General features: G+C 36.6%; 1 protein-coding gene across 2 annotated transcripts in view; it reads left to right on the top strand.

The window, feature by feature from the left end:
- Nucleotides 1-28,000, top strand: part of Ppp4r4 (protein phosphatase 4 regulatory subunit 4) — a 97,757-nt gene that overhangs the window by 55,822 nt on the left and 13,935 nt on the right. For both annotated transcript variants that reach the window (XM_075947736.1, XM_075947734.1), the window contains 13 exons: nt 322-429; nt 4,036-4,157; nt 6,258-6,380; nt 7,494-7,663; nt 7,974-8,093; nt 11,220-11,297; nt 11,925-12,008; nt 13,457-13,639; nt 16,626-16,731; nt 18,171-18,318; nt 20,929-21,073; nt 21,906-21,947; nt 22,041-22,115. In XM_075947736.1, coding sequence (XP_075803851.1) covers nt 322-429; nt 4,036-4,157; nt 6,258-6,380; nt 7,494-7,663; nt 7,974-8,093; nt 11,220-11,297; nt 11,925-12,008; nt 13,457-13,639; nt 16,626-16,731; nt 18,171-18,318; nt 20,929-21,073; nt 21,906-21,947; nt 22,041-22,115 — 1,504 coding nt within the window. The remainder of the gene's footprint in view (nt 1-321; nt 430-4,035; nt 4,158-6,257; nt 6,381-7,493; nt 7,664-7,973; nt 8,094-11,219; nt 11,298-11,924; nt 12,009-13,456; nt 13,640-16,625; nt 16,732-18,170; nt 18,319-20,928; nt 21,074-21,905; nt 21,948-22,040; nt 22,116-28,000) is intronic.

Below are 28,000 nucleotides of genomic sequence, written 5' to 3'. Positions count from 1 at the left end.
TCTTATTCATACCACCACACCCACCTTCCACCTTATTTATCCCTCCATTCTCCCGCCTCAATCCCTGCTTAAACCTTTAATTCCCAATATTCCTCCTTTTCTGTTTTCATATCATATGAACTCTACTAGTCTTCCCTCAAGGCTACTTCCTCCCCCATCTTATTTGCCTGTTCTAGCTTCCTGATTTCTACAGACACTCCATATTAAACTTACAAATCTAAAAACTCTCTCATATGAGGCAATTTGAAATTTTGAAAATCATTGAAAAATTAGTCTAAAATGTTCATTCATTTACATGTTTTTTAAATCTGTCTTTCTCAGCATTAAAAGAGAAATACTTCCCCTGGTAAAATCACTCTGTCAAGATGTGGAATATGAAGTTCGATCTTGTATGTGTCGGCAGTTAGAAAATATAGCTCAGGGCATTGGGTAAGTGTACTTCCAAGTTCTTATTCCACACAGTCTTAGATCCAGATTGTGTGGCAAGCATATCCTGCTCATGCATTCCATGAAAGTGTGTTATTCATTTTTATGTGCTTTCTTCAATTGCAGGCCTCTCCTAATGAGTCTACAGTAAAAGAGATAAGAGGGGATGTGTTTAGCATAGCAGTATATATTCAATTAATGTCGGTTTCTTTCTTTCTCACCATGGTTACTCAGTAACCAAGTCCAACAAGGGACCATATCCTAGCAGGAACAATATCTGGAATATGTTGAGCATTTCTTTTAGATGACCATATTTTAAGTGTTTTAGGTGGGTTTGCTGTCATTGAAGTATGCCCCTGTACAATTCCAAGCTTTGTGTGCTTCTGGATTTGTGGTTCTTCTTTTCCTTTGAGCACAAGAAGAACCACATACTGTTGAGGAAGTAGAAGCATAGGACAGGCAGTTCACCCTCTGCTTAAAAACAGCTCTCAGGTCAGGGTACAAGTGTAGTATTAAAGGAAACATCTAAAAACTATCTTAGGAAGTGATTTTTGCTTTAAGGATTCTAAAGTCATTGGTGAAACTCTGAAGTCTTATTTTTAGTAGATACTGCATTGATGATTTCATCTGTTATTGTTTTTCACTGATAAGGACAGTGAGTCTATGGTAATGATGGTTTTGTAAAGCTTTAGGATGTTGCTAACAGACTCGGCATAGTCATGTACTTTGTGTTATGTCTGCTAATCAGTTCTTTTGTTTTGATCTCAAAACTATTTTTCTGATAGGTCTTTTGAAATTACATTATCCATGTTGAATTACTGTGGACTATAATTAACTCAGGTTTATAATTAACATAGGTTTAGGTTTTACCTATGCTTATGAGCCAGAATCAGAATTTGGACAATGTACTGCTTCACTTAATAAAGATGAGAAATATGTACTTATTTGCTTTTTTAAACCACCTAACATTTTTCTACTGTTTTAAAAATGGGAAGGCTAAGTTTCTTAGTTATGGTTCTATTGCTATGAAATGACACTGTGACAAGACAACTTATGAAAGAAAAGAAGGCATTTGGCTGGGGGCTTGCTAACAGTTTCAGAGAGTTAGTTCATAGTCATCATGGTGGGAAGTAGACAAGCATGGCACTGGAGCAGTAGTTGAGAGTTTAATATTCTAATCAGCAGGCAGAGAGAGGGAGGGAGGGGGAGGGAGGGAGACAGGGAGGGAGAGAGGGAGGGAGGGAGGGAGGGAGGGAGGGAGGGAGGGAGGGAGGGAGGGAGGGAGAGACACAGAGTCTGGTGTGGCCTTTTTATGCTCCAAAGCCCACCTCTAGTGATGCACCCTCACTAACAAGGCCACATCTTCAATTCTCAAGCAGTTCCAGCTGGTGACCCAAGCATTCAAACAATCAAACCACCACACCAAGGATGTTCAAATCCAAATTGGATTATCCCTTAAGAATTAATTAATGAAAGTAAAATTACAGAGAATATATTCAACTTCTGTAGGTTAAAATATTTTTAAGGAACCAATTTTCTTGATCATATATGTACATTTATTTGCTGAGTTCTTTTGTCCTATTAACAAATGCACTTATAGGACTTAATGGTATAACTGAAAAGTAATGGTACCTTATTTCTAGTTGTGACAGTCAGCTTTCCATTGTTGTCACAGATGCTGTAACAACTTATGGGGAGAAAAGTTTTATTTAGAGTCATTCTTTGGAAGTTTTTCTCTTACTTTTGGGTCTCTAGGGAAGCAGCCCATCATGGTGGAGAGTGTGGGGGAGCACAGCCATCACTTCTTAACCAGGAAACGAAAATGAGGAAGAAGGGACTTTCTGCTTCCAGTGCATGTCTCCAGTGTCTGGAAAACTCCCAATATGTCCTATGTCATAAAGTTCCCATTACCTCCTTATAATAGTCAAAAAACAAAACTGTTTTTGGCTTTAATGAAAAGAGAAAATTAATTATCTTATTAATATTTAAAAGTATGTAAATTCTCATTAATACAATGTGGTTGAGGATTTAATGAGGTGACATTTTTGAGATGAAAAAGCTGTGAGAATGAAAGTTTAAATAAAGCTAAAATTAACTCTTTTAAAAATTAAAATAGGATAGAAAATTCAAATGTATAGTGAATAGTTTTACACAATCATTCTCCGAGTTCAGAAGAGAAAGATGCATTTATGAATTGCTTAGAGGTATGCTATTAGATGTGGTGGGGCAGGAACTGTCTACCACGTGGCCAGCTGCGGTTCATGATGATGTCCTATCTAATAACAAATGCAGTAATTGCAGACAGCATAGAAGGAAACTTCATTCAAAACTTGTGTGAGGAAACTGAAGGAACAATCTTCAGTTGAAAGCTTTTTGTTTGTTTTATTTAGTTATTTATTTAATTTGACTGGGTCTCACTATGTAGCCTTTACTGGCCTGGAGGTCACTATGCAGAACAGGTTGGCCCCAAACTTAGAAATTCACCTGTCTCTGCCTCCCAGTGTTGGAATTAAAGAAGTGTGCCACCCCTCCCAGTTTTTTAATGTTTTTTAAAATTTATTTGTTTGTTCATTGTGGTTGTTTGTTTTGTATTTTGAGGCCGGGTTTTGCTGTGAAACAGGTTTGGCTGTCCTGGAACTCACTCTATAGACCAGGCTGCCCTTGAACTCACAGAGATCCTCCTGCCACTTCTTTCTAAGTGCTGGGATTAAAAGCATGTGCCGCCACTGCCTGGCTATTATTATTATTTTTTTAAAGATGGTCTTACTGTGCAGCCCTGGCTGGCATGGAACTTATTTTAGAGGCCATGCTGGCCTTGAACTCACAGAGATCTACCTGCTTCTGCTATTTTTTTTAAAATTCTGTCAATATGCTATACTGGGTCTAATTTATGCTATCTTCCTTACTGCATTTAAGAAAGCCGGTTATGTGTCAAGACTTCCTTTATCTGAGTCTGAACCCTTGTCGTCAGTAGGAATGAAGTGCTGGCTTTTTGCTGCTTATGACTATGTTCTAAATGTTATTTATTCTCCAAAAGCATCTTTGTACCTTATTCTTTTATGTTGAATATCCAGTGTTGCATGTCAATCTTCTGTGTGGAAACTAATTATTGTAAAGTTGTACTTCAAATGATTAGAAAAATAACATATGCCCCAAAATCTATCAAATGATTTTGCTTGAATTTCTACAAATACTTATAATATATTTTTTCTTAATTAGTTGGAATCATTTCTTGAAATTTCTTTAAAATAGAAAATGGCATAATTTATAAAGCTTAATATGCGTCCAGGTCATTAACATTTCTATAGTTTACAGTAGTTTACAGAAGAAAATAGAATTAATTTAATAATGAAATTAATATTAATATTTATTTAAATATTTTTAATTCTTTGAGAATTTCACATGATATATTTTATTTTAATTATATTCCTTGACAGTCCTCCATAACTCCTCCTGCATCTACCCTGTATTACTTACACCCTTGGCTGCTTTCCCAACCAGATGGCACACCTGGGCACCGGGACTAACTGTGCTAATCACTTGTGTTCATTGGACTCTTGCTGCAGGTTTGTTGGTCTGACTTACTTTCTTCTACTGCTTATTGTGCAGGACAGAACTGACAAAGAGTGTGGTGCTCCCCGAATTAATAGAACTCTCTAGGGACGAGAGTGGCAGTGTGCGACTTGCTGCTTTTGAAACCTTGGTTAACATGCTTGACATGTTTGATACAGGTAAATCTGCATGTGCAGGTATCTTTATTTCTGAAAGACTATTTTCCATGTTTTATATTACTAATAAGGAACAGAGACTAATTCAGATTGTTTTGTTTAGTTTAGAGTTTTATGATTTTTTTTCCTTTTTGATGTCATCCATGCTTCTACTCTTACCCTCATGGTATCTAGTGCTGCTGTATGTCTCATACTTCTCACTTCTGTCTTCTAAACGTAACTGACATATGTAGAAGTTGAAGAATTTGTCCTGAGAAGTAGCCCTTAACTTCCTTAACTAACTGATGTCAAATCCTGTAATATGTCTAAATGACTATAACATGATCATAATATGCCTAAATGAATTCTTTCTTAATAACATTTTAATGCCAGAAATCTGGTCATGGGAGGAGAAATTTGGAATAGATAATTCAGTGGGGATGTGTAAGAAGGTGTTTCTTGTTCTTATGCAAACCAAGCCACAGATCAGCTAGCTGCTCTACCAAGTGTATACCTAGACCTAGACTGGTGCCTAGCTCTGGACAAGTAGTTCATCACGACAAGGTAACACTTGGAGGGCTAAATGTCAAGACTGAGGTGTGAAAATCAGTTGTGTAATTGTAGGACTGGGTTGACTGGGACTATCAACATTTTGTCTGAACTGGGAGGGCCCCTGGAGATTATTGTGGTATAGACAATAATTTTGTGTAAATATTTCAGAATGATCATTGAGGTAATATGATAAATCACAGGAGCAAAACTGCACATAATTGGATGAATCTTTTTGCCTTTAATACTGGGGGCAACCCCAGAATCCAGACTCAAAGGAAATGTTGGCATTGATTTTTTTTCCTTCTTCACTGCCCTGGGCTTTGATTTTGCAGACCTTACTTTATTTCCTCCTGTTCTTCCTCCTGGTGCTCCAACTCCAGCACATCTCTCGCTATGTCCACTTTCCTCTCTCTGATGTTGCCTCTAAGTTTCTTTTCCCTCCTCTCCTCTATTTTTGTCCTATACAACTTTTAGGCTTCTTGTAGTGTCTAGTTCAAATACATTTTCCTCTCTTTTATCTTTTCAAGTTACTTATATGAGAGCTTGGAAGGTTACTTCTGTGTTTAAACCCTATGTCTTTAGCTAAAGTTTGTTGGAAATTAGCTATGTTCACTTGTGTATATATTATGTGTGGCTATTTTGGTGCTATGGGGACAGAGATGGGTGGTTGGAATAAATAGCCTACACAAACTAGATCATCTATAAAACCTGCTTTCAGATCCCTGCCTTTGCCTTTAAAATGGTGACCACATTGTCTCATTATTTTGTGTGTTTAGTTTCTTTGCTGATTTGTTCTTCAAGTTATAAGACCATTTATTATTCTTCACCTAATGAAACTTCTCCCCCTTAATATTTTGCTTGTATTGTTAAGCAGGCAATACTGTATGTATTTCATCTGGTAACAACTGAAGATAAGGCCCTGAATTATGATATAGTAGCAATCATAAGAACAGTAACATTTCTGCCCATTAGAGCTTCTCACTTCTAAGTGCTGGTGCATGTCTAATAGCGTAATCAAATTTTGAGGGTTTTCAAGAGTACCTGGAAGGAAGACTTAAATATTTCTAACCTATCAGAAGCATATGACCTAGATAGATATATTTAAAGAATTGGTCAACCTCTAAAGAGCCATCTAAAAACTAAAAACATAAAATTAAGCAGGCAGACATGTTACATTTCAAACTGACTTTGATAAAAAAAAAACATGGCATGGAATGAATGAGAGAATTAGAAGTTTCCTGGGCCTGCTGTCTGTCTACTTAAATTGAAAATGTTAGAACTCTTCCAGTTATTCAGATTCAAGACCTCAGGCACCTTATTATGTTGCTTGTGATGACCCTATCTTCATTCTTGCGTGACTCCTTTGAAGCCCAAACTTAATATTTCTGGTGATCTTACTCCTTGTCTCTAGTCCTCTTCCTGTCACTGTTATCAGACATTTCTATCCCTGTTAGTCTAACAAGGACATTTTTCTTCTGGAGGGGATATGTGTATTAGTTTCCACGTGGTAATGTGAGCAACTAGCTCTAAACTATATACTATAACTATATGTTATTCTGTTTTGTCTTTCAGATGACAGAAGTCAAACTATACTTCCTTTAGTGAAATCATTCTGTGAAAAATCGTTTAAAGCAGATGAATCCATTCTTATTTCTTTATCTTTTCATTTAGGAAAGCTCTGCCATGGACTCTATGGTATGTTGCAAAACTAGTTGTTTTTCTCTTTAGCTCCTACTCCTTTCGTTTAGCTCTTTACTCATAGCACTTGTTCCTAAGTATGTGAAGTCTTTAGAACACACTTAGAAATGGCATTTTCACGAATGGAACCTTATTTGAAAGAGTCAAATAAGCATAGCTCTTGGAATTTCTGGTCATGTTGCATGTTTAAGTTGGAGTGTGCTAATAGAAGGTCAGGTATGTTAACTGTTGGTGTGAAGTGAAAATAATTTTAAAAACCTTTTTTGTTTTTGTTTTTTCGAGACTGTTTCTCTGGAGCTTTGGAGCCTGTCCTAGAACTAGCTCATGTAGATAAGGCTAGCCTTGAACTCACAGAGACCTGCACGCCTCTGCCTCCCGAGTGCTGGGATTAAAGGCGTGCACCACCATTGCCCAGGAAAAATTAAATAAATAAACCTTTTTTCAAATAATAAATATAGCATGTGAATAGTTAAGCTTAGAATGTAGACCAATACCCAAGAGTTTAGGTATTTGAGAACATCCTTAGTTTACTGTAACCATGTAAGAATTGAGCTGGTTTCTAGCACAGTAACATACTTCATATGGATTGTAGACACCTAGTAATTGAAAAGTGTTTTACAATTTTCCACAAATCCTTATTTCTATGAGAGCTGATGAATGTGCAGTCATTCTGTTGATAAATAGTATTCTAATCACTGTGACATTCTCCAGACTACGTTCTTAGGTTCCTTTTCGTAGATACACATGCATTTTTTTCTGCAGAGACTTAAAACATATACCATAAACAAACAGCAGTATTGTAAGTACAATCCTGATGATGATATCTTAGTTCTTTACAAACAGTGTTAACTAATGTAGACCTGATTCTTGTTTTCTCTAGTTTATGTTTTTAAAATTAAAATATTATTCAAGAGAGCACAAGGTGAAAAATATGACCTTTAGCTTTCTTCAGAGTAGTTCCTTGTTCATTGCTATAATTGTGAACCATCTGTAAACATTTGGCTTAAATATTTTGTTCTAAACATGTTTTTATTGCACTTTGAGTTTCTTATTTTAAATTTTTGTTTGCAATTGAAATGTTGGACACAGGTTTCACATTTAATGTTTTAGGAATTTTCACTCCAGATCAGCACTTGAGATTTTTGGAATTTTATAAGAAACTTTGTACATTGGGTTTGCAACAAGAAAATGGTCACAGTGAAAACCAGATTCCATCCCAAATTATCGAGCAGGAGAAGAAATACACTTCAGTACGGAAGAACTGTGCTTACAACTTTCCGGTAACAAAATGCTTCTTTGTATTTACAGGCTGTGAAGATTATGACATTAGAATATAAGAGCAGAATCCATTAAACTATTTACATACTTGACACCTGCTGTTTAGCATTATATCTAAATATATAGGAAATATGAAACAAATATTGGCAGAATTTATATTTCTGTATATTATGTGCATGCATTTGGGTTTATAAACAAAATTTTATTAAATATGCTTAATAGGATATGATTTCAGTTTTAGCGAAATGATTATATTAGGTATTGATGCATGTTTTTCTCTCCTTCCCATTCATTTCCTTCCACCTCCACTAGGCCATGATTGTTTTTGTTGATCCTAAAAACTTCCACATGGAACTCTATTCTACATTCTTCTGCCTTTGTCATGACCCTGAAGTACCAGTCAGATACACTATTGCTATTTGCTTTTATGAAGTAAGTCTGAGAATGAATTCCATGGTACACATGTTGATTCTGTCTGTATATATTAGATGCTGTTTTAATATTCTGTATGCTGTATTTACAGACTTGTTATAAGATAGAGATCCCATAGCTCTTTCATGCTATAGTTTTAAGTCTTATTTTTGAATTCCCATAATTCTCTTTTTAGTGTGTTTACAAAATCCATTTACATAAATACATTATATTCATTTACTCATTAACCTATTTTTCAACATATTTAAACTGAATCCTTAGTTTAGGGCAGACACAATAGCTATAATTTTATATGCTTTGTATTTTTTGTACCCTGCCCTTATGTTTAAGTAGCCTTAGGATAAATGGAAATTTGAGTAACAAATTGTTTACATTTATTGTTTTTACTGTAAATGAAATATAATGAGCATAGCTTTTAGCACATTCCATAAATTATGTACAAAAGTAAAACAAACTTTTGTGGTGAGCATAACTGATGTTGAAATCAGGGGCCTGTTTCTTAGAAGATGGCAGTAAAAACACATGTATGTAGCAGTTGCTAGGCATATGTTCATTCCTCTTCTAGTTGCTATGACAAAATACATGACAAAAGCAGTTTAAGAAGGAAGGTTTCCTTGAGGTTACAGGTCGGGGCACATTCCGTCATGGAGGGAGCACAGGCAGGAAACAGAGAGCACTGAATGCTGCTTCTCAACTTGCTCTCTCATTTTTATTTAGTCCAGGGTCACAGGCCACCAGATGGTGCTGCTCGCAATTAGTGTGTCTTGGTTTGCTTCTCTAATAAGTCACATGACCGAAAGCAACCTGTAGGAGAGAGGGGTTTATTTGACTTACACTTCCATATCATAGCCCATCATTGAGGGGAGTCAGGGCAAGAACTCAAGTAGAAACTCAAAGCAGAACTCTGGAAGAATGTTGTTTTACGGGCTTGCTCTATGACTCTTTCACCTAGCTTTCTTACACAGTTCAGCCTGGGCTATCCCATATCCACCATCAATAAAGACAGTGCTCCACAGAAATCACCCAGTCTAATCTAGGCAATTCCTCAACTAAGCTTCCTCTTCCCAGGTGATTCTGTGTTGAGAAAGTTGACAACTAAAGCTAACTAAGACATTGTGGGTCTTCCCACCTAAGCTACTCCAATTTAAAAATTCCCTCACAGATGTATGCTGAAGTTTGTCTGCTGGTGTTAAGTCTAGATTCTGTCACATTAATAGTCAGTAGTAACCATCACAATATGTAAACTATAACTTGTCAATTCAAAATAGTTATGTGACAGCCTCTTTATATTGATATAACATCTTTTCTTTCCTTATAAATGGTATAGTAAATTCTTATTGCCAGTAAGAATGTTTCATCATCTTCCTTGCACTCTATCCCATGTCAAAGCACCACTAGATTAGCTGAGAGAATGAAGGCTATTCATAGCCATTATAAATGTTATTTAAGGTTCTTTGGGATGTTGAGTTGTATTCTTCTTTAAAATATCACTTTTCTGGGGCTAAGGAGATGGCTCAGTGGGTAAAGTGCTTGCCTGAGTGTGAGGATTAGTTCAGATCCCATGTAAACCTTGGTGGGCATGGCAGCCTGCCTGTGATCCACGCCCTCAGGAGGCAGAGACAGGACATCTCCAAGGCAAGCTAACTAGCTAAAATAGCCCAACCTGGAGTCCTAGGTTTAAGTGAGAGACCTTCAGTATATAAAATGGAGAGTGATCAAGGAAGATACCCAATATCAACTTTATGTGCCCACATACATGTGAATATGCACACACACATGCATACTCCCAAACACATGTGAAAATGAAAGCAATGAAATAAAAATGTAAAAATTCCACTTTTCTGAAATGTATGGATGAAATCATAGTACAAAGTCTAGAAAATATTCCTCTTAAATGATATGATTGTTTAAAATAATCACGTTACACAGTTGTATCAGCTCTGTAAATTAACCCACAAATGCTTGCTTTTGGAGGAGGAAAAGGCAGAATGTGCTTCCGGTGGGTCCTGCAGGTTATTTGTTCATTTAGGGTGGTTTCCATGCAGTCTTCTGAAGACTGCATGGGAGTCAAGTCTGAGAATATCTATGCAAATGTTAGTTTCTCTTATCTACTTTGTTTAACCTTTGATTTTAGTTATATTTCGTAGCAGACAAAACAACACACACATCAGTATTTCTGTAATAGGAGTCACTTTGGAGATGGCTGTTCTATATATTTTATGGATGTCTACTTTTTGTATTTTCATAATGTGCGTAGGCTGAAAGAAATGTTCAGTTCCCTAAAATAAAGGGCTTATTTTATTTTGCCCTTTAAATAATGAAAATTCCCAGTGTATTTACAAGTTTTCTAATCTAGTGTTAATACTAGATTTGATAACTGCTAAATTGTAACTTTATTCTTATTTTTCAGAAAATGCCAGTTTGAAAATATTTCTAGCAACTTAAAAACAACCCAAAGCCAAAGATTTTAAAGTACTGTCTTTATTCAGGCATCTTCCCATCCCCAACCCCTGTAAACAAAACTGACTCAAGCCCACTATAGTATATATTCTTTTCCACCTTTAAAAGGTAAAGTACAAATAGATGAACTCCCTTTGCAGACTCTGAGTTTATTCAGAGGAATGAAACCAAGAGCACTGATCTAGACTGACTGTGACTCTGTTAGATCCTCTCAGACCGAGGACAGTCTGACAGGCTGAGGACGACTGTTCGCAGTTGAGAGTTATGACACCCCAGTGGCCACCAATCCAGTTTCTGTCTTTGAGAAGCTTTAGTGGAGATGTATGCCTATATATCTCAGGTATTCTTTGAGATGCCTTTGATTGTTCTAAGATTTAAAGTGTGAGTAATGGCATCTGTGGGTTATTATGAACTGTGCAGAAGTTCCAGCTCTGGTAATCGTATCCTTTGCACTTTCTCTCCCAATTTATGCACATCTCGCCCTGTGGCCGTACACACTATCATGTTAGGAAACAGACCTATGCAAAACTCAATTTACTAGAAATTAACTTTATATTTATGTTGTAACTTATTTTTAGGAGGAATGTTTAATAAGAATGTAGCTTAAAATATGTATCTTAACTTTATATAGTCTCAAATCTGAGAGATCTTATTGTTGTATTTTAGGTATCTAAACTTCTGAATTCTGGCGTATATTTAATACACAAAGAACTGATAACATTATTACAAGATGAATCACTGGAGGTAATATATGTTCCCACCCTGGTGTTTACTTCTTTTGTGGTGAGCCAGACTATATCAGTGCTTGTGTCACTACATCACTGGGAGGGTCTTGGAAATTAGAACTTCCAGGACATCTGCTTTTAAAATGGAAGTGTGTGTTGTTTATTAAGGAAGATTAGGAAGTGCCAACAAGTAGACAAGAGAGGACCTTTAATTAAATTACTGTTGACATTTTGTTACATTTTTCTCTTAATAGGTGTTGCTTTTTTTCTGTTCACAATTGTAATCATAACACATTTTGGATTTTTGCTCAGTATTGTTTCAGGAGTATTTACCTTGTACATAGACTCATGAAGATACTGAAATTCTTCCATCTGGTGCTGTTTGGCACATTTTATTCACCAAAATGACCATTAGCTTTAGAGGACTTAGCTCATCACATGATACTTGAGGGTGCCACCTGATGTGATAGTTTTGAGGAGATTAGTCTTCTCCAGTTTAGACAAGTAGATGCCACAATTTTTTTTCATAGAAATATACCTAATGTTGCTTGGTCAAAAATATTTCTGTATATAAATTGAAGTATGGAGTTAACTAATTTAGAAGACAGATAATAACCATTATAAACGTAATCAATATCTCTTTAAGGTACTAGATGCTCTTATAAATCACCTCCCGGAAATCTTGGAACTTATGTCTATTGGTGGAGAAAGCAGTATTCAAGAAAATAAGGTAAATCTCATTTTTCAGAAAAGATACAAGTCTGTGGTCTTATTGTACAGGGTGATTGTGAGGAAACGGTGAATGCATGAGAAGTATCAAAATAGTACTTGCTGTTGTGCTGGCCAATGTCTGCCTTCTGTGCATTTGTCAGGACCCAGGAATGGCAGGTAGTGCGTCCAAAGCTGGCTTTAAAATTTACACAAGGGGTCTAGAGAGATGGTTTAGCAGCTAAGAGCTCCACTGCTCTTGTAAAGGCCTGGCTTTCATGCCAGCATCCTTATTGGGCACCTGATGATCACAGGTAACTAAGTTCTGTTTCCAAAGGAATCTAATGCCCTCTAACAGCCTCCTTTGGCACTGCATTCAAGTGTACCATCCCCCATCACCACACACATGCACATAATTAAAAAATAAAAATAAATGTATATAAGCAAGTTTGTGTGAGTGTTATGCTATAGAAAGGAAGCACAGGTTACTTTCATAGCTCTGAGTCATATTTGGAAGCATTACTGTGAGACACAATTATTTTGAAATGTCTCAAGCTCTCAGTTTTTATCCTGTTATTAAGGAATTTGAAGGCCCAAAAGCCATAGGCACCTGCACACCTGTATTTCCACAGATGGTGAAATGATGTAAGAACAAAATCTTCCAAGTTACCAACTCCTTTCCCCTCAGGCTATTTCCTGTGCTTCTGCTATATGGGTGACACACTGAAGTGGGTAGAGTATTTGAAAACTTCTAAAGAAAGGCCCTTTTCTTTTCTTTTTTTAACATTTATTTAACTTTATGTGCATTGGCATCAGATCTCCTGGAACTGGAGTTACAGATAGGTGTGAGCTTCCATATGGGTGCTGGGAATTGAACCCGGGTCCTCTGGGAGAGTAGCCAATGCTCTCAACCACTGGGCCATCTCTCCAGCCCCAAGAAAGGCCCTTTTCAAAAACATTAAGCTTACTGGTTATTTACAATAAATTAGTGACTAAATTAAATAGCACTTGCTGCATAGCCATGTCTATGCCTATGAATGCTGCCAGCATAAACTGCCCTCTGCAGCTACTATGTAGTGGTTCCACCTACCACACAATTCTTATTATTGCCCTTGGAATTATATTCATATTTTCAGTATTAATGTTTATTATGAGCATAATAAGTGGGACAAAGGGTAGGAATTTAGAAGGTCAAAACTTGCCCAGAGTAATATGTAAGGGTTTTTGCATTAGTTAGTATAGTGGCCTTGGTAAACTACCAAGGGAGAATAACAAGTCCATGCTCTAGAGATTTCATTTCCTGGTGTCATAAATTTTACTCAAGAATTTTTAAAATATTTGTTTCTGTCTGGTGACTACCTCCCAGTGACTTCTGAGATGACTTCTGAACTCTGAAGTCCTTTGGTGTATGTTTACATTATAGGCTGCAGTTTTGGATTTAGTCACCATCACCCTTCTATTGCTTTCCAGTTGTCTTCTCTGCCTGACTTGATTCCTGCACTCACGGCTGCTGAGCAGCGAGCTGCATCCTCTCTGAAGTGGAGGACCCATGAGAAGCTGCTGCAGAAATATGCCTGTCTGCCTCACATCATATCAAGCGACCAGATTTATTACCGTTTCTTACAAAGAATGTTCACCATCATGATGACAAATGTGAGCTCTGAATTTCCCCTGATGGTTTTGAACTTGGGGATAATTTTGTCATTACCAAATTCTTTACCTGTTCAAGATATGTGAACCTTATTTCCTGTCAGCTTGGAAGGGCAGCATCTCCACAGGTCCCTGAGGAGGGGAGTCAAGTCTCCTCTGCTTCTCTGATATACTCTTTGCTCTTTTACCATTAGCTGCGGGGAGGTATGAACTCCATTTACACATACTCTTTGTCCACTACCAGAGGAGTGTGGTTAGACTCACCTCACTCTTTTGTGTTGTTTTCAGAAGCAGTGCATGGTAGCCCAATCTGTCCTCAAATTTATTACATAACTGAAGATGACATTTATCCTCCTGCCTCTGTCTCCCAAATGCTGGTCATAAGTGTGTGGCACCATACTTAGTTTGTGTGGTGATGGGGACTGAACTCAGGGTTTACCTTAAACTTGTTAACAGTACTTCTGGAGAGAAAGGTTGACAGGACTCAGTAATGTCAACTGCAGAAGAACCTCTGCTTTGCTCTTTCTTCTGAATGTACCCACAATGTCAGCATCTCACATCTGCCAGGCTTTTATTCTCAAAACTCCCCAGCAGTCCCTGTTAGTGTGTCTTTTATAGGGCCTAAGTACAGTTGCACTGAAAGTATGGATGCCTTAGTGTAGATAGCCCATTCAAGTGAAGGTAGTAACAACTTGAAAACAGCTATGTGAGAACCTCGTTGTCCACCTTTTACGACACTTCCAGGAAGGACTGTTTAGCCTGTAATCCACTGTGCCTGCACGATGGCATCCTAAAAACAGTTTTGAAAGTTGTTTTTATTTATTTTTGAAAAATCTGCAACTTCTCAGGATGTAGCTTAACAACAGGGCATTTGAATCGTGCATAAGGTCATAGGCTCAATCTCCTGTAACGGCAAAAAACAAACAAACAAAAGCTTATTTATGTTTCTACTTTACAATCTGAACTGAAGTATCTTAACTTTTTATTTCATAAAAGGGAAATGAGGAATCCAAGAATCATCTGCAAAATTCTAAATCAGTTTTAGTTTCAAAGATTTAGAAAGGAGAAAAATATTACTGATATTTATCAACTTAAAAAAATAAGAAGCACAGTATATTACCTACTACCTAACAAGTTCATCATACATAGCAATGGAAATCTGAGGAATTGAAGGTTGTGCTATAGATATAATAATCTTAAAAAATGATTTGTTAAGAATAACTTCTGTAACTTATTTATTTATTTATTTACTCTGTGTGCATGTGAGTATGTGTAAGGGCATACAGATACCATGACAATTTATGGAAGCTGTTCTAAGGCCCTTATCATTGATTTCTGTCCTAAAATGAATATTTACCTTGCATTATAAGACATATTACATGAAGAATAAACTGAGCATATTTTCATATGTCTTGAATATATGGATTTGAAAGTTTGTCATACTAAACCAAATGCAAGAAGAGAGGAACAGGCTTTTATTTAGTTCACTGTCTGAAATCCATTTAAGCCCTATATTTCTGCTTATGTGCAGTTCTTAAATTTTCAGTTCTAAACCAAAGCAAATACTGTCCTTTTGTATCCAACAGTTAACAATATCACATAGCATAGTGCCCAGTATAATGGACACTTGTGTAGATGGAAAAGGGCCCAATCAGCACTGACTCTACACTACACAGCTGTGGTTACCTGTCAGAGATTACCACTATATAGTAGTCTGGGTGTTAGGTGAAGAAATATTATAATATTGATAAGTATGTCAGGATGGTGAACATGAATTTACAATGGAAACAGTATGCTTGGGTTACAGATTTTTCTTAAAGGTATTGGATTTTTCCCTCCAATTTCCAGTAAAGTTTACTGGTTGAATTCATTTAGAATCAAGGTTCTGTACAGTGGTGTAATGAAAATCTTAAGGACAGAGAGTTTGGAATACTGGTTGTAACATGGAGTCCTGCTAGATGGGGTTTCTGTCCTGCCCAGTTCCCACAGTCTTTAGGTTCCAAAGAAGATCACACAGAGAGTCTACATTAATGATGAACTGATTGGCCCATTAGCTTAGGCTTCTTTTTAACTCTTATAACTTATATTAACCCATTATTCTTATCCACATGGCTCAGTACCTTTTTCATCAGGGCAGGTCACATCCTGCTTCTTTGGTGTCTGGACAGGACTGCGGGAAGAACTTCCTTCTTCCCAGAATACTCCTGTTCTCATTGCCCTGCTTCAACTTCCTGTCTGGTTGTCCCACCTATACTTCCTGCCTGGCTACGGGCCAATCAGTGTATTTAAAACATAATTGACAGACTACAGAATTGTCCCACACCAACTGGTGATGCTACCTGTCAGCTGGCTGGGTCCTTTTGCTCTGTCTGGTGGCACTCTCTAATATTAACACCCTTGTGGAGTGTTTTGGAACCTTTACCTCCACACTGACACATGTTACAGCTTTTGTGTAGGCATAGGAAATTGAGCTTCCTTAGCCCTGAACAGTGAATAGCATTGCACCTCCTGGGCTTAGATATTTAGTCTCCACCCGTAGATAAGATACCATCACCCAAATTCTTCAGCAATGTACTTGAACATGGGCTCTCTAAATTTCTGCTTTAGAAGTGGCATGGTTTTGGTTATGTTATTGGCACATGGCATACTCCTGGAAATGTTTGTTGAATGTGTAAAAATAATAATCTGTTGACCGAAAGGATTGGTGGCTGAGGAACATGTCATTTAAGATGAGCTGGCAGGGAAATGATAGTTAAACATGGGTAATTTGGATGTGACTTTGCAACTGAATTAGCTTGTGATAGGACATTTTATTTCCCTGAGTGACATTAAGCATTAGGTAACAGAGATCTCCCAGAAGGGTGTGAGCCCAGAGTTTGAAAGATAGTGAACACTTTTCATTTAGCCAATAACTAGTTGATTTGGTGGGGACTAGTTGAGGACGTATCTTAGGGTAGAGTAATTGTCTTTCCTATTTTATTTCTTTAAGAATGTCTTACCTGTCCAAAGAGCAGCTGCACGAACTCTATGTGTTTTTCTACGCTATAATCGTAAACAAGAGCAGAGGCATGAAGTCATTCAAAAATTAATTGAACGTAAGTAATCATTTTGGAAAAAAGTTACTGAAGTAGTTGACCTTAATTATATCTACAATGTATTACATACCATTTTTCAAAGATAAAGCAGGTGAATATCTGATTGTGCTTTTAATGGAATTTTATAGGTTAATTTATCTTGGAAATCTTTGTCATGACCAAAATTTTCATAGATGAAAGTAGTATTTAATCAGAGCCCTCTTTTGTGAATTCCAACACTTAAGAAATTTAAATACATAAATGTATGTTGAAAGGCTAATTTCTACCTTAATGAAATAGCATTTGCAACTAAAGCACAAATAGAATATTTTTTTTACATCTAGTAATTTACTTTATAATGCTGTTTTAAATATTAATTGAATGAACCAAATATGGGCTTATGATTCTTTCTTGAATGGTGTTGACAGTACATATTAATGTTAATAGTGAGCTGTGATGATTTGACTATTTAGAAATTAGGTTAACACATGCAAATTTATTGTGATTTATTAAGGGATAAACATCATGGCAAAAATCTTTAAGTTGTTAATTCTGGTAGCAAATATATACATTTGTTTAGTGAGCTATTTAATCATTGAACACTTGCCTTGACTATAATTATGCTTAAATATTTTTTAATAAAACTATTATCCAGTACAGACAAGGAAGAGGACTTCCTGACTATTAGAATTCACCATATTAATCATGAATCACCACTTTTCAGGGGGAAAATACTTCCATAAAATTCTACTTAAGGAAAACTGTGTTCAGTATTTCTTTCGTTTGTTTGTTTTGCTCAGTATTTTGATTTTTCATTTTATGGCCTGTTTTAATTCTGTTTTCATTTTACATTGGTAGGGACTTAAATTTAGGATAAGTCTCATTTTAAAGATTATGTTTGGTTTTAAGTATTAAGAACTTTGCCTTTACACAGTTATGTGAAAATGAGGAGATTATGCTTTAAAAACTGACCTAAACCATTGTCAGTAATTGTGTTTACGTATGATTTTATCCATGTCAGACACTTTTAAGGAAACAAAGAGAGAACAATTAGTTTAGTTTGGAGAGACTTGGAGGGTTTGCAGATCGCATTTGAATTGTTTTAAGTGTGTACATTCACTCAGATTGCTTTCCAGGTTTCAATAAGACACTGTCAATAAGACAGGGTACTCAGCATATAGGCAATGTTCAAACATAGTAACACTAGACATTCAGTCATCGCAGTCCATCAGTGCTTACTGGGGTTTATTCAGTGTTAATAAAATCCTTTCCTAGTTTTTGGTGTGTAAATATTCTAGTCTACAAACCTAGAGTATACAAAGACTATTTTCTCTCATCTATTATATTTGTTAAATAAGTTACAGGTATAATGAAACTTTGCAAACATTTTTTATATTTAGCTTTATAATATTTAATTTTATGTAGGGAAAATTAGGTTATGGTGTTTTTGTTGTTTGTAGAGTTGGGCCAAGGAAAGAGTTATTGGAATAGACTTCGGTTTTTGGATACCTGTGAATTTATCATAGAGATCTTTTCCAAATCATTTTTCTGCAAATATTTCTTTCTACCTGTTATTGAACTAACCCATGACCCAGTAGCAAATGTGAGGTATGTATCACTCTGCAAGGTTTGAAAATATTGCGTTTCTCATATGTCCTTTGTGGTAAATGTTTGAAAACTCTCTTAATTAAGTCAAGTAAGGAATTGATGCGTACTTTCAGAGTCTTAGTAGTTGTTTTTGAAGATTGACTTAACAGCCACACATTTATGGGATCCTGCATGGATAATATATGGATATGTAGCAATAAAAATCAGGCTAGTTAGCATTTTTCTTTTCCTTAAATATTTGTCATTTTTATTTGCTCAGAGCCTTCAGACTGGTCTTTATTTATTTATAAAATATATCATGAGTTGCTATGAACTATAGATATCCACTATATTGCAAAGGCGTCAAGATATTCCTTGTATATTAACTGAAGTTTTACATCCTTTGCACCTCCTTCCAGCCTTCCTTCCTCCTACCCGTCTACTTGCTGATGACCACCATTCCACTATTCACCTTTTTAGCTTCCACATCTAAGGAATCTAAGGAGCAACATACAGTACTCTGTGTTTACTTTATTTTACTTTACGTACACCTTCCTGTGCCCTTTGTGTTGTAGTAGTGTTTCATTCTTTGTTAGAATTGTGCTTATATACCATATTTTCTTTACCAGTTGGTGGATAGCTCAGTTGGCTTCATAGCCTGGTTAGTAATAGTCTTGGGATAACAATCTCAGTCTCTTAATTGATGTCGACACCTTTTGTCTTACTGAATTGAGCAAGCACAAATCAAAGCCAGCCTGCCAGTCTGGCTGAGTAACTATTATTATTAATATGATAAGATCCCTAAAAAGTATTTCTTACTAAAAGCTATAGTCCTTATTTTCAAGAACTTTGTTATCTTGTGGCCCATGAATCAAAATGTTTTCTAGATATGCTTTGGGTAATAAATTGTGTGCTTCTCTACATAAATGTTTCAATATTTAATTTACTGCATTTAGACACCGTTAAGGCTAGGAAAATCCTATATTGGTATTTCGAGGACCCTTCTCCCCAGTGACCAGAGTGAAGTCATTTCTCCAGAGGGGACTTGAGGGTTATTAGTTACAATGTCCCCAGTGTCTGTGCTGAGCAGTGGTTGAAATGGAGACAATTGGTGCATAGTATTGAGAATCCCAGAGAAGAGTTTCTTCACTTTTCATATGCACAGAAGCAAGGGCTACTGTGTAGAAAAAGCTCTCAGCTAAGCATATGCCAAAAAACCATCCTGGAAACCCTGCAGTGGCACTTAGCTGCCTCAAGATTTGCAAAAAGAAATACAGAGCATTAACCTGGAGAACACACGATGAACAAATGAATCTAGCAGCTTTAAGATAGACAACTGCCCAGCTTCTGTCCCCAGAACTAGCCTAAAAAGAAGGAAAGGTGGAGTTAACAAAGCAGAACATCTCATTGACAACCTTCTCCTGGGAAGGCTTTCTTCAATCTCTTGGATCTCTGCTCACCTCCCTTGCAATCCTTAGCCTCCTTGTTTCTTCTTAGTGGATCTAGACAATGGTAGAGCCTTAGCATGTTTCCCATTTCTCTTCTTCCCTCACTGACTTTATTATGTTAACGATCTCTCCATTCCCTTGCCTAAACTATCATTTTTATGCATTACTGACTTTATCTTTTGCAAGGACATCCACCTGGACTCCAGGCTTACTGAGCTAGCTGCAGATTTATAATTCCCATAGAATATCTAATGGGCATCCCAGACTTAATCTGTCTAGCATTCAGTGCTGGGTCTGCTTTGTCTGCATCTCTTCCTGCTGCAGTGTTCTGCATCTCAATAAGCAACTGGTTCAACTTCCCACTGCCCAGGCCTAAACCTAAACCCCTTTCTCTCCATCTTCCCATCTGCAAGTCCCTGTGGCCACTCTGCTGCTCACAAAAGACATGCAGAGAGCAGGCTTCTCTGGGCACCTCTACTGCTCCTTGCCCAAAGCACCATTAGCTCTTGCTTGGGGTTTTCTCCATTGCTTCTCTTCCCTCCTTAACCACTTACAGTCTAATCTCAAAACAGCAGATGATAATTAGGAAAGTTAAGTTAGATCACTATACTCCTCTGCTCATAGCCTCCAGTGCTTCTCATTGCATTTGAAATAGAAGCCAGGCTCTGTACAGTGTCCTGCAGAGCCCTGCATGAGCTGGCCCCTTGTCACCACTCAGGTCTCCTACTAAGCTCATCTTTGCTATATTCTTTCTCGAGGCTAGTTTGCTAATCCAGAGTATCACCAGGCAAGCCTTCCTTCTTGGCCATAATGCTTTTCCAGACACTTGTGAGAGACTTGCTCCCAGTTTTTCTAGATCTTTTCTTACATACATATTTTCAGTGAAAACATTACTACTCCAACACTGCCTTTCAGATTGACTCACCACTTTCTGGCAGACATTTTCTTTATAAGCATTCTATTTTTCATGCCTCATACCAGAATGTAAATTCTTGAAAAACAGAGGATTTTATTGGTTTGGTTCAATTTTGTGTCTTGGTATCCACAATAATGAATGCCTTATAAATAGTAGGCACTCCACACATGCATGGACAGTTGAACTCTGAGATTTTCTAAAGATTAAACTTTTTCTGTTCCACATTCCTATTACTGTTAGTTATTATTAAGCTCACTCTAAATGCAGAATGAAACTTTGCTACATGCTGCCCAAAGTGAAATCAGCTCTGAAGATTCCTGCAGACATGCATCTTCTTCAGCAGTTAGAAATGTGTGTGAGAAAACTCCTGTGTCAAGAAAAAGATAAAGATGTCCTGGCTATTGTGAAAAAAGTAAGTGTCTCTCCTGCTTAGAAAGCATGTGTCTTGTAGTATGGCAGTGTTAATTTCAGCTTCCCTACCTTAACTTGATAGGATAATAATCTATGGTAAGAATTAATACATGATAGGTGTGTTTGCTGCTGCTGGCTCTACCAGTTCCTTTGAAGGGTGTTTCTAAAGGTAATCATTTTTGTTACTAGCAGTATGAGTTCCTTGTGGGAGAGCTGAGCACCTGTGAGGTGTCTGTGAGCCTGGCTCAAGTGATGACCTATACCCCATTCACTAGATTTTATCTATTATTGTTCTCAATTCAGGAAGTTATTTTTTTTCTAGAAGAGTGTGGGAAGAACCCTCAGAGTGAATCCAGTGGTCTGTCTGGCCTTGTAAAGGCATTAGAGCTAGAAACTGGCTGCTTGAGAACACGCTAATAGGTGGTGAAGATCTGATATCACCCAAGCACATCTCTTTCCAAAATTTATGCCATATGATTTTGCTCTAGCATGAGGATTTGTTATGTGAATTGTTTGAAAATGTTGAAAAACTAAGGTATGAATGGGTGTGACTTTGGGACACAGTTTTCGAGGGCTTATTGGTGGTTACAGATTAGCATAGTGTAAACTCTTCTCTTATTGGTGGTTACAGATTAGCATAGTGTAAGCTCTTCTCTTATTGGTGGTTACAGATTAGCATAGTGTAAGCTCTTCTCTTATTGGTGGTTACAGATTAGCATAGTGTAAGCTCTTCTCTTTGAATACCCCCGGGAAAGAGTTTTTTGCAGAAGTACTTATTGATTGTATTTCATTACTGTTGGACCAACTGTAATCTCTAAAAACTTCCCTTGTAGACAGTATTAGAGTTGGACAGAATGGAAATGTCTATGGATATGGTGAGTACATTCTACACTTATAGTAAAGAGATACTTAGAGTCAGCAAGAAGTTGGCACAAATGATTAACAATGCCATTTTAAATTTTAAACAGTTTCAGAAAAAAAATTATGAGAAAGATTTGTTGGATCAAGAGAAAGAAAGAGAAGAACTACTGTTTTTGGAAATGGTATGTTGTCCCATGCACGCTTCTTTCTGACTAGCTTTAGATGGGCTTTGATAGTATACCTAAAACTAATTTATTTCAGTTTTGCAAATTTCCTGAAAGACTGAAGAAAAGTCTTCATTTTCTAAAGTTTTATCTGTTATAAATTGGAAGAAAAATTATAGTTGAGAGTGTTTAGGAAAATGAGTTTCTTAAGTAAAACTAGTGGGTATGCAACCACTTGTATTCAGTCTCAGTTGAGACATTCCCACCTGCCCCTGGCAATCCATTCTCAGAACTCATTGAGTAAGTCTCTACCACTATGGTGATCATATTTTCTAGAACTCATGTGGCTTTAAATGTCCCTGATGCCAAAGATACAAACTAGTGTTTTCTTTATAGGCCATCCTATCTTGTTTTTTTCCAACTTTTACATCAAAATTACTTTTTTTTTATTGAGCTTTACATTTTTCCCTGTTCCCCTCCCTGCCTCTCCCCTCTCCCCTTTAGCCATACCCCAAGGTCCCCATGCTTCCAATTTACTCAGGAGATCTTGTCTTTTTCTACTTTCTACTTCCTATGTAGATTTGATCTATGTAAGTCTCAGTGTCCTTATTGTTGTCTAAGTTCTCTGGGATTGTGGTTTGTAGGCTGACTTTCTTTGCTTTATGTTTACAAACCACCTAAGAGTGAGTAGATATAATTGTCTTTCTGTGTCTGGGTTACCTCACTCAAAATAATGTTTTCTAACTCCATTTTCCTGCAAAATTCAAGATATTGTTTTTTATTCTGCTGTGTAGTACTGCATTGTGTAAATGTACCACATTTTCCTTATCTATTCTTCGGACAAGGGGCATTTAGGTTGTTTCCAGCTTCTGTCTATGAAGAACAAAGCTGCTATGAACATAGTTGAGCAAATGTCCTTATGGCACTATTGAGCATCCTTTGGATATATACCCAAAAGTGGTATCACTGGGTCTTGAGGAAGGTTGTTTCCTAATTTTCTGAGAAATAGCCACACTGACATCCAAAGGGATTGTACCATTTTGCATTCCCACCAGCAATGCAGAAGTGTTCCCTTTTCCCCACAACCTCTCCAGCATAAGTTGTCATCAGTATTTTTGATCTTGGCCATTGTTACAGGTGTAAGATGGAATCTCAGAGTTGATTTGATTTGCATTTCTCTGGTGACTAAGGATGTTGAACATTTCCTTAAGTGTCTTTCAGCCATTTAGATTCCTCTGTTGAGAATTTTCTGTTTAGGTCTGTACTCCATTTTTTTAAATTGGATTATGTGTTCTTTTGGTGACCAATTTCTTGAGTTCTCTGTATAATTTGGAGATCAGACCTCTGTCTGATTGTAGGGTTAATGAAGATCTTTTTCCATTCTGTAGGCTGTCGTTTTTGTCTTGTTGACCATGTCCTTTGCTTTACAGAAGCTTTTCAGTTTTAGGAGGTCCAATTTATTGTTTCTCTCAGTGTCTGTGCTGCTGGGGTTATTATATTTAGGAAGTGGTCTCCAGTGCCAATTCATTCAAGTGTATTTCCCACTTTCTCTTCTCTAAGGTTCAGTGTGGCTGGCTTTATGTTGAGGTCTTTGATCCATTTGGACATAAGTTTTGTGCATGGTGATAGATATGTGTCTATTTTCATTCTTCTACATGTTGATATCCAGTTATGCCAGCGCCACTTGTTAAATATGCTTTTTTTTTTCCATTTGATATTTTTTTACTTCTTTGTAAAAAATCAGGTGTTCGAAGATGTATGGATTGATATCTGGGTCTTCTGTTTGGTTCCATTGGTCCTCCTGTCTGTTCCTATGCCAATACTAGGCTGTTTTCAGTACTATAGCTCTATAGTAGAGTTTGAAGTCAGGGATTGTGATGTCTCCAGAAAATCTTTTATTGTACATAATTGTTTTGGCTATCCTGGTTTTTTTTTTGCTTTTCCATATGAAGTTGAGTACCATTATTTCGACATCTTTGAAGAGTTTTGCTGGGATTTTGATGGGCATTATGTTAAATCTGTAGATTGCTTTTGGTAAGATTGCCATTTTTACCATGTTAATTCAGGAGCATGGGAGATCTTTACACTTTCTGGCTTTTTCTTCAATTTTTTTCTTCAAAGATTTAAGGGCCTTTTCATACACGTCTTCCAATTGTTTGGTTATAGTTACTCTGAGATATTTTATGCTATTTGAGTCTATTGTGAAGGGTGTTGATTCTCTGATTTCTTCCCCAGCCCTTTTATCATCTGTGTACAGGAAGGCTACTATTTTTTTTTTTTTAGTTAATCTTGTATCCTGCTATATTACTGAAAGTGTTTGTGAGTTGTAGAAGTCCTTGGTAGAATTTTGGGGGTCGCTTATATAAACTATCATATCATCAGCAAAAAGTGAGAGTTTGACTTCTTCTTTTCCAATTTGTATCCCCCTGATCTCCCTTTGGTGTCTTATTGCTCTAGCTTGGACTTCAAGAACTATATTGAATAGATATGGAGAGAGTGGACAACCTTGTCTTGTTCCTGATTTCAGTGGGATCGCTGGGAGTTTCTCTCCATTTAGTTTGATGTTGGCTGTTGGCTTGCTGTATATTGCCTTTATTATGTTTAGGTATGTTCCTTGTATCCCTGCTCTCTCCAAGACCTTTATCATGAAGGGATGTTGTATTTTGTTGAAAGGTTTTTTGACATCTAATGGGATGATCATGTGGTTTTTATTTTTCAGCTTGTTTATATGGTGAATTATGTTGACAGATTTTTGTATATTGAACCATCCCTGCACCTGTGGGATGAAGTCAACTTGATCATGGTGGATGATGGTTCTGATATGTTCTTGGATTCGATTTGCCAGTATTTTATTTAGTATTTTTGCATCAATGTTCATAAGTGAGATTGGTCTGTAATTCTCTTTCTTAGTAGTATCTTTCTGTGGTTTGGGTATCAGGGTAATTGTAGCCTCATAAAAAGAGTTTGGCAATGTTCCTTCTGTTTCTATTTTGTGGAATAATTTGAGGAGTATTGGTATTGGTTCTTTTTTGAAAGTCTTGTAGAATTCTGAGCTGAAAACATCCTTGGTCCTGGGCTTTTTTTAGTTGGGAGACTTGTGATGACTGTTTCTATTTCTTCACCAGTTATAGTACTGTTTAATTTGGTTGTCTAATCTTGATTTAATTTTGGTAAGTGATATTTATCCAGAAAGTTGTCCATTTCCTTAAGGTTTTTCAATTTTGTGGAGTACAGGTTTTCGAAATATGACTTGAATATTCTGTATTTCTGCCGTGTGTGTTGTTATTTCCTCTTTTCATTTCTGATTTTGTTAATTTGGATATTTTCTCTCTGCCTTTTGATTAGTTTGGATAAAGGTTTGTCTATTTTTTGATTTTCTCAAAAAACCAACTCTTCGTCTTATTGATTCTTTATACTGTTTTCTTTGTTTCTATTTTGTTGATTTCAGCTCTCACTTTAATTATTTCCTGCTGTCTATTTCTCTTAGGTGAGTTTGCTTCTTTTTGTTATAAAGTTTTCTAATGTTCTGTTAATTCACTAGTGTGGGATTTTTCTAGCTTCTTTATGTAGGCGTTTAGTGCTATGAACTTTCCTCTCAACACTGCTTTCATCGTGTCCCATAAATTTGGGTATGTTGCGTGGTCATTTTCATTGAATTTTAGGAAGTCTTTAATTTCTTTCTTATTTCTTCCTTGACCCAGTGATGATTCAGGGAAGCACTATTTAATTTCCATGTGTTTGTGAGGTTTCTGGAATTAGTATTGCTGTTGACTTCTAGTTTTAGACCATGGTGATCTGATAAGACACATGGGGGTTATTCCAATTTTTTGTATTTGTTGAGGTATGTTTTGTTACTGAGTATGTGGTCAGTTTTTGAGAAGGTATTATGAGGTGCTGAGAAGAAGGTACATTTTTTCCTGTTTGGATGGAATATTCTATAGATGTCTATTAAGTCCATTTGAGTCACAACATCTGTTAGTTCCTTTATTTCTCTGTTCATTTTTTGTCTGATTGACCTGTCCAGTAGTGAGAGGGGAGCATTAAAGTTTCCCACTATTAGTGTATGGGGTTTAATGTATGATTTAAGCTTTAGAAGTTTTTTTTTTTCACGTATAAGGGTACCCTTATATTTGGGGCATAGATGTTCAGTATTGAAATTTCCTCTTGATGGATTTTTTCTGTGACTAATATGAAATGTCCTTCTTTGTCTCTTTTGACTGATTTTAGCTTGAAGTCTATTTTGTTAGATATTAGGATATCTATACCAGCTTGTTTCTTAGGTCCCTTTGATTCGTATATTTTTTTCCCAACCCTTTACTCTGAGATGAAGTCTGTCTTTGAGGTTGAGATGTGTTTCTTGTATGCAGAAGAAGGATGGATTCTGTTTTTGTATCCAATATCTTACTTAGCCTGTGCCTTTTTATAGGTGAGTTGAGTCCGTTTACATTAAGAGATATTAATGACCAGTGATTGCTATCTCCTGTTACTTTAGTTGCCATTGTTCATGATGTTAATTTGTATGTTTTCCCCTTCTTTGGGATTTGCTGCTATGAGACCATCAGTTGTGTTTTTGTTGATGTAGCCAACTTCCTTGGATTGGAGTTTTCCTTCTAGAATTTTGTGTAGGGCTGGGTTTGTGGCTAGGTATTGGTGAAATCTAGATTGTCATGGAATATCTTGTTTTGTCCTTCTATGGTGACTGACAGTTTTGCTGGGTATAGTAGTCTGGACTGGCATCTGTGGTCTCCTAATGTCTACATAAGGCTTGACTAGGACCTTCTTGCTTTCATTGTCTCCACTGACAATTCTGATCGGTCAACCTTTATATGTTACTTGGCCTTTTTCCTTTGCAGCTCTTAATAGTTTTTCTTTACTCTGTATGTTTAGTGTTTTGATTATTATGTGGCAAGAGGATGTTTTATTTGGATCCAGTCTATTTGGTGTTCTGTAAGTTTCTTGTATCTTCATAGTCATATCTTTTCTTAGGTTAGGAAAGTTTTCTTCTATGATTTTGTTAAATATGTTTTCTTGCTTTTGAGTTTAACTTCTCCTTCTTCTATACCTATTATTTTTAGATTTGGCCTTTTCATGATGTTCCATATTTCCTGGATATTTGGGGTTAAGCTCTTGTTAGATTTAATGTTTTCTTTAACTCTTAAGTCTACTTCCTCTATAGTATCTTTAGTGCTTGAGATTCTTTCTTTCATCTCTTGTATTCTGCTGTTCATGCTTGTGTTTGTGGTTCCTGATCATTTTCTCATGATTTCTGTTTCTATAATTCCCTTGGTTTGTGTTTTCTTTATTGCCTCTATTTCTCTTTTCAAGTGCTGAATAGTTTCTTTCATATGTTTGATTTCTTTTTCTTGGTTTTCTTTAAGTGATTTGCTGATATCTTTCAATTTTTTTGTTTGCCTTTTTTTTCATTTATTTAAGGGAATTTCTCATTTCCTCCTTTAGAGTTTCAAACATTATCTTGAAGTTACTTTTTAAGTCATTTTTTTCCTGTTTCATCCATATTTGGTTGTTCAGGTCTTGCTGTTGTAAGGTCTTTTTGTTTTACTGGTATTGTGTTGCTCTTTGCAGTGTTGCATGTGTTCTTACCTTTTCTACTCATCTTTTCTTCTAATAGGTGTGGTTGGGGCTGTCTGAGATTCTGTTGAATAATCTTCTAGGTGCCAGTAAATACAAAGCTCAGATGTTTGTTCCTCATGGTACAGTCAGTATCACAGTTCTAGTTACCCTGTTGGTTACTCCATGTTCCTAGAGATAGCTTAGCTCTCCTGTGATTTGCTCTGTTCCCTTGAAGTTTGCTGTCTTGGGTTTACTTTGGCCTTTGTTGCTGGCTTTGCCCTGTTTCTTTATATCCTGGTGTGGAACCTCTCCTGCAGAAGTCCATGGGTTGG

The sequence above is a fragment of the Microtus pennsylvanicus genome, chromosome 14 (assembly GCF_037038515.1).
Source record: "Microtus pennsylvanicus isolate mMicPen1 chromosome 14, mMicPen1.hap1, whole genome shotgun sequence".
In the NCBI taxonomy this organism is placed as follows: Eukaryota; Metazoa; Chordata; class Mammalia; order Rodentia; family Cricetidae; genus Microtus; species Microtus pennsylvanicus.
Note: the sequence above shows the minus strand (reverse complement) of the source record. Positions and strands in the feature narration are given on the sequence as shown.